Source organism: Coenobita brevimanus, chromosome 54 (assembly GCF_032717465.1).
Source record: "Coenobita brevimanus isolate Jiangsu-jjx chromosome 54, ASM3271746v2, whole genome shotgun sequence".
Lineage (NCBI taxonomy): Eukaryota > Metazoa > Arthropoda > Malacostraca > Decapoda > Coenobitidae > Coenobita > Coenobita brevimanus.
The window spans coordinates 1,549,622-1,560,209 of NC_137007.1; the positions used below are offsets into that span (position 1 = coordinate 1,549,622).

The following is a 10,588-nucleotide window of genomic DNA, read 5'->3' on the forward strand; positions in this document are numbered from 1 at the left end:
ACACACACACACACACACACACACACACACACACACACACACACACACACACACACACACACACACACACACACACACACACACACACACACACACACACACACACACACACACACACACACACACACACACACTGCCCCACCACTCTCACCTTGGCGTGTTGTGTGCAGGTGGTTGACTTAAACAGCACATCCCTGGTGACCCCTCGCCTCTCTCCCGCCCTCACCTGCCGCGCCCCGCCGCTCTACCCGCACACCTGTACACCCAGCACCTGTCGAAACGGCGGCAGGTGTGTAGGAGGCTCGGAGAGAAACAGGTGGGTTTTTTAATATATATTTATTACATCCAGTTCCGAGTAAAACGTTTCTTGTTATTGCATCGCCTGTGTTGATGGTGAATTGCTTTCTCACTTATATATTTTTTTTTAAATCTTGTGTGCTTTTGATGCCAGTACGATGTGCGGTAAAATGTTCTGACAGTGGCCTCATCAGTTTGTATTGAGTGATCAGCGATTTCCGGCATTGCCTGTCACATGTCAATCATTTCTAGTTACCATATATCACCGGACAGTACGATTCCATATGCCGGTGCACCATAGCATAGGCAACCCATCCACCGTCGATTATTTGCAGTTAAGTTTGTTTGACAGGGAAGGATTTATGCATACAGAATTGTTTCTCATATTTACAGCTGTTAATGTAGGTTTTTACCTGAAAGTTTTGAAACGTTAGCATGAGGAAATGAGATGTAAACAACGCGAAAAGTGGAATGCCGGGTGTCTGCTTCACCACAATGACGTACCCAGCTCGTTACCCAGCAGTTTTTGGCCAAGAAAAAAATTCTCCTTGTCCCATATCCACCATGTTCACCTGCCATTGAAGCACTGTGAAAATTATGATTGTTCTGCAGTGTGAAGCTCGTGATGAAAAGACACAATTTTGACACAGCTGAGACATTCAGTCTGAAATATCATGCATCATGTTGAGCATCGAGAAAGACTACTTCCAGAAATATTTCCATCTGTTGCGGGAATGTTGGAACAAGTTTGTGATTGCAAAAGAGGAGTACTTTGAAGAGGATAAATGAAAAATGAGTAATGTTCAATAAAACTGAATTTGCCAGGCACGTCAGATTATCAGAACTATATCTTCATGCCTCCTAACACCATGAATACAACAGTTGGTATGTGTCTAGCAGTAACATAGCATGCTGTCCCATCCCCTTTTTCCCCTACTAGATGTGTGTGTCCTGGAGGGTCATGGGGTCCACAGTGCCTGGTGTTGTCACGATCTTTTAGTGGTCAGGGGTGGGCGTGGGTGTCTCCTGTCCCGCCCTGCCTGCCCACCACCCTCGCTGTCACAGTCCTCACACAGCGCCCTGATGCCCTCATCCTGTACTCCGGCCCACTCTCACCAACGCCCACACCCATCACGCCCACGCCCATGTTGGCCTTGCAGCTGGTGGATGGGCGGCCACAGCTGCTGGTGGAGGGCGAGGGTGGACCACTGAAGCTGCAGGTCAACACAACACTCCATGACGACCGCTGGCACTCAATACATGTTACGCTCGCCGCTCAGGTGAGGGGCATGAAAATACTACTTCTTGTGTAGATGGCATGGAGAAGGGGAGACAGAGAGAAATACAGGATATAAAAAGAGAATAGTCTTACAGTTAGATAGGTTCGTGGAAAAAGAAGAGATCTTTGCTTCCTTAAAAATGTATTTGCTTTTCTGAGGCTCCAGAATAATGTCAGTATTTCTGTTACTGGCACATGCTTTCTGCACTTTAATGTGATATATCCACAATTATATCAAATCTTGAAAGTGGTGCCCTTCAGCCTTTAAGCGTAATGGAGCCTTGTGCCTCTTGCTAGTGAATGACCAGTGTAGCAAGACCTCTGGATAGACTGTAATCTCCCTAGTAATTATTTTTTTTCTCATCAAATGTTCAAGGCTAGATTTTAAATACTTTTCCTAATCCCTCAACACTGGACTCAGTACCAAGTATGTGTTAATAGAGTGTCCGGCTCATATGTTCTGACTTTCGGCGGCACATTTGAAGGCTGACGTATTTAAAAAAGATTGATGGTATTTTTCTACTCAGTTGACATCTCCAAATGGCTGCACGATTTCCAAGGCCAGGTAGGGTTTAGTCATGAGTAAGCAGGTGTAATGGATGATCGCTTTACAACTCATTCCCACCCGCCTCAATAGTGGTGAAATTGCCACATTCTCTCACAACCAAAGCAATGCTATCAGAAGGTAGAAACCGTATTTTCTTAACATGGATGACGTCTTCGACCATTTTGGGGGGATGAACATTGTGTCTGAAATAGGTGATATACCCCAGGTTTTTTCCCAACTCTGAGACATAGGAGTATTTTGGAACCTTTATGTATTAAATGAAACGGAGTAGGCACCTCCAAACATTTCACAGACCCCAAAGAATTAAAGTTCCCACACAGGATAGAAAAGAATCTGGTGAAGTGAAAACGGGATTATTAAGATTATTCAGGCATTTATCAAACAGAACGTATCACCGGGTTGGTGCAGTCGCCCAGCTGATGCCCTTCTGCACCACGCTGGCAGAACAGCTTTTCGTTTTCGGCATAAGCATTTTTAGATTCAAAACTCAAGGAACTTATCAAATACCCTATACAGTTGACACCGACTGAAGTGTGTAAGTACAGAGTTTCATTTACAGATCATTACATCGATATAATTATGAGACCACAGAACAGTTCATCGCCTCGCCATGTACTAAAATGTATAACTCGTGAATTCAGTGTCATACTTTTAATGTCTTTGCTGCTGCCAGGTGATTTTACTCAACTTAGGAGATAAAGTTGCCCTTCTGCAATGAACCCTCCTCTTTTCGGGGATAACGAGGGACCTGAGGGATGGTTGTGTAACTGGGTAGCGGTGCTGCCACATGGAAGTGTCCCTTCCAGCCCTCCACCCGGTAATAAAGAGAGTTAATGAAATGTGTCTCAAATCACACTAGTTAGAGACATTTCTCCTAAGCTGAAACAAATACCTGGAAAGAGCAAGAACATAACAAAATATACACCACTGGATTGAGAAAACGAGCAGAGGAACGGATCAGTACTGCGTTCCCAACTATCCGTGCAGGCAGTGACGCTGATGGTGGACATGTGTGGGCGTGGGTGGGAGGACGGTGCTGTGGACGCCGCCCACTGCCTGGCCAGAGGACGATGGCGGGTCGGCGGGGGCGGGGTCACGTGGCCAGGGACGGGGCCACTACAGGTGGGCGGGGTGGCACATTCACCATTGCGGGCGGAGGACCACGGGTGGAGGGAGGCGCCCACCACACACAACCTACACGGCTGTATTGCACGCCTTACCATCAACACTCAGGTGAGACACACTGCACTGATGCTGTAGTATCTCTAACATTCACGCGCAGGCTGGAGATTCCACACGCCGTAAGATGTTACCCCTACTATACACTATAAACTGAATAAAGACTGAACTAACTGCATGATTGTATAAACTCTTTGACTGCATAATATTCAGTATGGTTTACCGAGGTGCAAGGAAACAAGAATCGTACATGTTAACTTTTGACAAATGATTTTTCTAACAAAAATGGATACGGAAAAAAAAGGGGGAGGGGGGAGGAGACACGAAGCCCATCACACACAGCGCTTGGTGTGGTCGCGCGATTTGCAGGCATCGTTCTTTCTGTTTTTAGATGTGGTGGACCAGGAAGCATTAGTTTTCTTAGCTGTTATTACACCCGCGTGCGCCCGTGATAGCTCGGTAGATATCACTCTGGTGTGTGTGTGTGTGTGTGTGTGTGTGTGTGTGTGTGTGTGTGTGTGTGTGTGTGTGTGTGTAGTTGTGATCAAATTTGGAACATTATTTTTTTTTAACGTTTTTAATGTTTTTACTACAGATCAGTACCTTATAATTATGTTGCCTTAGACATGTTGCCCTGAGTAAGATGCTGAACAATGTTTTTATCTCCATATTTCTGGCATGTTCGTTGAAATAAAGATGTAATGCCCGTTTAACTGTGGCGCAGTGTACTTCCAGGTAGTGGATCTGGGTGAGCCAGCCTTCTCACAGGGCAGCAGCAGCGGGTGTGGACAGCAGGAGGCGGCGTGTAGGGGGTTTGTGGGCGGGTGTGGGGTGCGGGGCCAGTGTGTGGGTGGACTGAGACACCCATATTGTGAGTGTGACCCTGGCTGGACGGGGCCTGCCTGTACAACAGCCACTGTTCCTGTCACTATGGGTGTGTCTTCCTACATGAAGCTGGCGCTGTCCTTCACACCACCACCGCGACTCCTGACAGTGCAGGTGCGGGTGAGGACTCGAGGGCAGCGGGACGGCCTCTTGCTGCACCTGGCCGCTCACCGCCGCACAGCCGTCTTCTCCCTGCATGTGAGTGTGATTTCCAGTTTGTTTTTATTTATCGACTTGTCACCAAGTCATTGTAGTACCAGATTCTTTATGGTGCCATATGCCGATATATGACTATATATGCCTGAAAGTGTTACAAAGTAATCGTACAAATGCCCCCTGTGCAGCTGCGTGATGGTGTCGCGTGTGCCACAGTATCTGGGGCTGGTTGGGTGCCACACACTGCATGTGTGGAGGGACAGTCACTGGGTGATGGTGAGTGGCACACGGTGCGAGCAGCGCGTCACGGCCACAATCTGGTGGTGGATGTGGATGACGGTGATGACTGGCGCAGCAACGAGTCCCTGGCGCTGGGGTCACAGCCGCCACCACCCCTCCACCTGGACAAGCACGACGGCGTGACGGTGGGCGGCATCCCAGAGTTTGCTGGTGTCAGGCTGCTCGCTGTCAGTCGGAATCTGCAGGACAGTAAGTGTTGCCTAAGTAAAAATATACGTACTTTCTTCGTATAATAAAATATTGTAGATAATAGTTATAAAATTTTAAAATTTGGCAAGATATGTGCAGTGACTGCAGTATTTACCAAAAAAAAAAAAAAAAAAAGTTCAAACAAGAATAGGTTTTGAAATGAAATGAGAAATGTATGCTTAGGGATAATCTGCCGCAGGACGTGTGTCGAGGTAGAAAGCTGTGTTTATATTTCAAACACGAAGACATGGTATAGAGAGACCGTAGAGACTGCTAATAATGTCCTGATTGATTATGTGTCTGCAGAGAGAAGGATACTTGGACATGTTAAGGACATGAAGGTTGACAGAGGACTGTGTGGAGATCTGTTGGATCAGTTAATTGTATTTTGCAAAGTGAAACAGAGAGGATCGTGGAAAGAAAATGTTGAGAGGGTACAGTTCTTGAAGTGAAAGCTGATGAAGGAATTATGAGAGATAATACAGTGGCAGATGAGCAAGAAAGACACTGTTTGAAGGTTGAGGTCAGTAAAATAGGAACAAATATATTTAGAGAATTATTAGAGTACGTAAGTGGAATATTTGGCTTGGAATGCTGAAGTTGTGTGTTGTTTTGCAAGAGTGAAAGATAGAGCAAAAATGGGATAGTGAGGGGATGAAAGAGAGTAAGGTTGAAAGAGAAAGGACTTGAGGTGGAAGGTTTTGCTTAGTGTCAGGGGGTAGTGATGAGAGGCAACAGGAAGGATCCGATTTTTTTTTTTATTTTTTATTTTTTTTTTTTTTACTCTACTCCTGACAGAGTCAGAGGAGGGTGTTGTTATCACCGGGATCAACAGGTGTCCGTCTGTGGAGTTGGGCGGCAGGGCAGCTGGCTGAGCGTAGAGATTTCGTTTCCGTGCCAGAACTCAGAAACCATTCGCTAATCATGAAATTTTACGTAATTATGTGTCTTATGGTGAACTGGTGCCTTTTGATAGGTAGAATGCTATCTTAAGTAGTTTTTTGAAAATAATGAAAAGTAAAAAAGAAAATCCAGAGATTTCAATGTTACCTGCGCAAGGAATCTGAAGGGCCCAGGTTATGTGTTCTCAAGGCGTTCTCCTAACTCCTAGTTTTAATAGGAAAGACTGGGGGAGGGGGAGGGCCCTTATGCGCTTGGTTATAGGTGTGCAGGGAGGTGGGGGGATTTGTGCTTGATCAGGTGGAGTGTTGAACAGCGTAGCGTTGCCTATGTTTTTTCTATTTTTAGCAGAACTCTAGTGCTGTAACGCCCCACATCTTCACTATGAGTAGGCCATTTTCTGTCTTATTCTTGCCAGTTCGAGGCGCTCCCATATTGAAGGTGAAAATGAAGGAGATCTAATCCTCAGACGCACACAGTCTCGCCTAATCTCAATAAAGTCGTCTGTAGATAGCAATAAAAATAGTATTTCATCATGTTCAAAGGGTAAGGATCAAATATGACTGCTTCAATGTCTTTCTTCTTTCTTACACCCCGCCTGCAGCCTGCCTGGATGATCTTAGAATATCTGGGCACTCGCTGCCACTGTCACCTGACCACAACGGTACGAGCTGGGGGCAGGTGACCACGATGGAGCAGGTGGAGAGGGGATGCCGCCCCCTGGTGTCAGACCCCTGTGTGAACACCACCTGCCCCCCGCCCTTTACCTGTCAACAAGAATGGGACCAGCCGACTTGCAGGTAAACATGTCATAACTGCAAAATACAGCATATATAATTAATGTACGAAATACCGTGTATGTTACTGTAACTTTTGATAAATGAATGTGCAGCAGATAAACTTACAGCCTACAACCGACTCCTGATAGATATTTACTGTCAAGTGTGGGTAGGTAGTATGACGTTTTATATGCATGATATGTTCTATCCCCGTCAGTTCATATAAAGACTTCAACACACATACACTGTCATATAACACTTCCATTTTCCTATACGCTAGTCTTACTACAAACACGACTGATGTTCTGTACCGGTATATTACATTTAAATGAAACTTTAAGATTTATTACAGGAGTGACCTTTATAATTTGTTGGCGCAGCTGTGGGTGGGGAGGACGAGTGTCTGGTATGAGGTGCGAGGACATTGACGAGTGCGTATGGCGGCCCTGTCTGCACGGGGGCACCTGCCACAACAAGCACCCCGGCTACCTGTGTGTCTGCGGCCCACACCACCTGGGCCACAACTGCCAGTGGACAAACAGCGCCATGCACACACACCCTCTCGTAAGCCCCGCCATCATCATTGCACTCACCATCTCCGTTCTGGTTTTGGGTGAGTATTCCAGTGGGTATAATTCCGCCATTTTGTGTTAATGATGCCTTTCTGAATGTCGCCTGGATTGTGACAGGATCGTGATGGCTTAATTATAATGTTAATTCCTGTTAACTGAAATATATATTCAATGGTGGTAAACGTATGTAAAAGGACTGAGACACAGATTTACCTTAATTCAATAAGTTTAAATCTTCTGCAGATTTAACTGCATCCTAGTTTGTCAGGCGTCTTCCTTGTTCTGGCAGTGGTCGTTAGCGTGATGTTGTCCTTCCGCCTTCACCGTCTGCGAGCCAGTCAGACTGGGTTGCAGAAGACACAGGGCGTGAGGGGACAGGCATTAAAGTTGGCAAAAGGGACTGGAACCGCTATTGGAAGCAAAGGAAGGAGAGCAACACATGAAGACTGCGCTCAAGACTCATTCATGCAGCTTCTTAAGTTAAGTGTGGATGTGGACTGGCCGACGAAACACATCAGGAAAGGTGGGTTATAAAAAACTGTATAAATTATCATAAATATCCCATGCCATAAGTGTGAACTTAAGTTTTAAACTTCACCCCGAGGACGTCTGCCTTATTATTATCTTCTGCAGATCACTATTTGGTGCAGAGATTCTTTAAAATGGAGATACTGAATGAAGCCCTCTTAACGGACAGAGATCCAATATACCATAATTTATCAGTGCATCTGCGTGAAGTGTGTCGATTGTTTGTATCATATAACAGACGCAGGCAAAATTTCACAGCAGATCGTCTAATATTGTTTTCAAGCTAACTGCATAGTGTTAAAGAGCACAAATTTTTACCACTATGCTTTATATCCATTTAAAAAAAATCGTGTTTTTCCTACAAACTCTTTCAAATTTCTTAAGTAAAACTGATATTACACTCGTTAGGTATATTATTCTTGCTTTTGGCAGTATCGGTACTGTATAGTTAAAAAACATTCCCGGCTTATAAAGAAGATGACATACTGACTGGAGCTTCTAAATGTTTCAGTTTTCATAAAAATATTTGAGTATATACTTAAAGGCATATAGGATATACAGCGGTTAGTTCCCTTTTGAGTCATTCGGCGATTTGGCTTCTGATTCTTTCCATTCCTCCCGAAGGAGTTCCTATACTACTACTGTGTTTGGAGAGATGCATTGCCACTGCTAAACTAGGGGAAAAACACCCCAAAGCACAGAATTACAGGGAATATTTGACAGAGGCAAGAGGTACAGACTCACTTTTGACAGCTGTGTGGTAATTATCCATTATCAAGTTTGTCTTAGCCAGTGGTACACTAACTGTACATGCATATGTGCATACAGTAGTAAAGCTATGTAAAAATCAGAAAGTTTAAGAAATATCAGAAAGGGTTGCCATAAACACTGCATGTGACAGCACTGGGGCAGGAAAGAAATGCACAACCATGGACACTTACTCGCATCATACGGCCGATGGCTGTTGATGTCATTGGTTTATCATTTTATTTTCTGATGGAATTCTCACAGCACCCCCCCACACAATTAAAGTTCCTTCCTAAGCAATCATATCGTCTAGGGGTAGTGCTGTCTGAGTATTTTGAAAGAGCATCACCATAATGAAGGAATTAAATTCCTCCTCCATTCCAGCCTGTGATTTCAGTGTTTGTTGTTTCATTTCGCCATCCAGACTCCACAAAGATAAAGACGAGTTGTGTTGGTGATGAGAGTAAAGTGAGTGGCGGTGAGGTGAGTGGAGGTGTGAGTGTGATGGTGGTGGAGGTGGAGTCAGCGTCCACCGCTGCAAAGCAAGAGCCCACCATGACCCTGCCTGGCGAGGACCTAAGGGCATACGCGTACGAGGGTGACGGCTCATCCTCGGGCTCTTTCACCTCCACCATCTCAGGTAGGGACCGAGGTGAGTTTGAGGATTTTGCTCTGTAAAATGAGCGCAAGGAATTTATCGGTATAAATGTATTATAAAGTTGGTTCTGCCATCTAACCCACTTGTTGGAGTGCTGCCTCTGGGTACTTCTACGCCTAGTGACAGCCAAATGACTTCTTGTGCAACAGAAATCCATTTGTTACGCTTAGATGGTTAACTGAACAACTATAAAACCATCCCTTTGCCTGACAGTTTATCATCGTTCTTCACTGGTGAAACTTGATTATCCTTCCCAGCAATACAGGAGAAGGTAAGTCTATCTTAGAAACTTGGAGACCATATCATTGTCTACGACCTTAGAGCAGTGCAGTATACGGTCCTCCTCCACTCTGCATTACATGGCTTCGTTTGGCTGCCACTGGAAGAGTATACTTGCCACTCAAAATAGTAGTGGGTCATGCGCACTACTGTTCCCAGCTTCATATGTTAGAGCTACTTCGTCGAAAAATGGCATTAACCTCTCCTGTCCTCTGCTTTTCCTCATTCCAAGAAGCTTCACTCCCTAGTGTGTGTGTGTGTTGTGTCTGTGAACTAACGCAAAGGGTTGGTGGTCGGCGGTAGTGACTGTGGTGAAAACTTCACGAGGACACTGTGACTGTGGAAGATTTACCCACACTTTGGTCAGGTGTAGTTCAAACAGCAGAATGCATGGGTGGGAGACGGATCGGTTATGGCTCGAGTGTTGATTTTCTACCCCTTCCTTAAACTCATTAGATTCATATCAGAGTACACTTATGTGCTGTACACAATGTCGCGTCTGTTAGGCCGGTTCCTAAATTCTAGGTTTACAGTACTGTGGGTCGTCTCTCGTTAGCTTGAGAGGCGTTATAGCACCTCTTTCTTTCCGATGTGCTTTGCGTTTCACATCTAAATTTTTTCATATATATTATTTGTCTTCTGGGTATGAGTTTGCGAAAATAGCACACAAAAGATGTTAACGTGCCTTAGTGAAAAAGAAACGGGTAAGGGAGAAGGACTAGGGAAGGGAACTTCATCAAGAAAAGAAAATGTGGCCGTCTCTCCTTACATTTTCCTTCTCGTTTGTCTCCTGTTGAAGGTCTCCGCAACGACGTGGAGAAGGAGGACGTCACCGCCACTCTCGTGCCGGGTTTCCTGGAGGTGGTCGATCTACTGAAGAATCTGCCTGAGGGTCACAGGTCTTCGTTCAGGTCTCCAGCAGCTGCCACAACCACAGCCCCAGATCATCACCGCAGCACCACCACATTACCACAGCACAAAACAGTAACTGCAGATCATCACCCCAACACCATTACATCACTGCAACACAAAACCACAACTCCAGATCATCACGGCAGCGCCATCACGTTACCACATCACACGACACCCGACGCGACTGCCGCTACACCCAGTTCCACACCAGCATTCTTGAACACCCTCAAAAACACCACCACACCCACACCCACACATCGTAGAAGCTCCTCCACCACCACGTCCGACATCACCGCGCTCAGTAAAAGCAAGAAAAAGTTTTGTGAGAGTGGCAGAGGGTCGCTAACTTCAAGCTGGTGA

At 45.5% G+C, this 10,588-nt stretch overlaps 1 protein-coding gene across 1 annotated transcript in view; it reads left to right on the forward strand.

The window, feature by feature from the left end:
- Window positions 1–10,588, forward strand: part of LOC145400982 (putative neural-cadherin 2) — a 136,566-nt gene extending 125,978 nt beyond the window's left edge. The window contains exons 18-27 of the mRNA XM_080273342.1: window positions 171–316; window positions 1,238–1,577; window positions 3,132–3,377; window positions 4,059–4,406; window positions 4,553–4,853; window positions 6,358–6,553; window positions 6,913–7,145; window positions 7,394–7,627; window positions 8,804–9,019; window positions 10,116–10,588. Of these exons, the coding sequence (XP_080129468.1) occupies window positions 171–316; window positions 1,238–1,577; window positions 3,132–3,377; window positions 4,059–4,406; window positions 4,553–4,853; window positions 6,358–6,553; window positions 6,913–7,145; window positions 7,394–7,627; window positions 8,804–9,019; window positions 10,116–10,588 (2,733 nt within the window). The remainder of the gene's footprint in view (window positions 1–170; window positions 317–1,237; window positions 1,578–3,131; window positions 3,378–4,058; window positions 4,407–4,552; window positions 4,854–6,357; window positions 6,554–6,912; window positions 7,146–7,393; window positions 7,628–8,803; window positions 9,020–10,115) is intronic.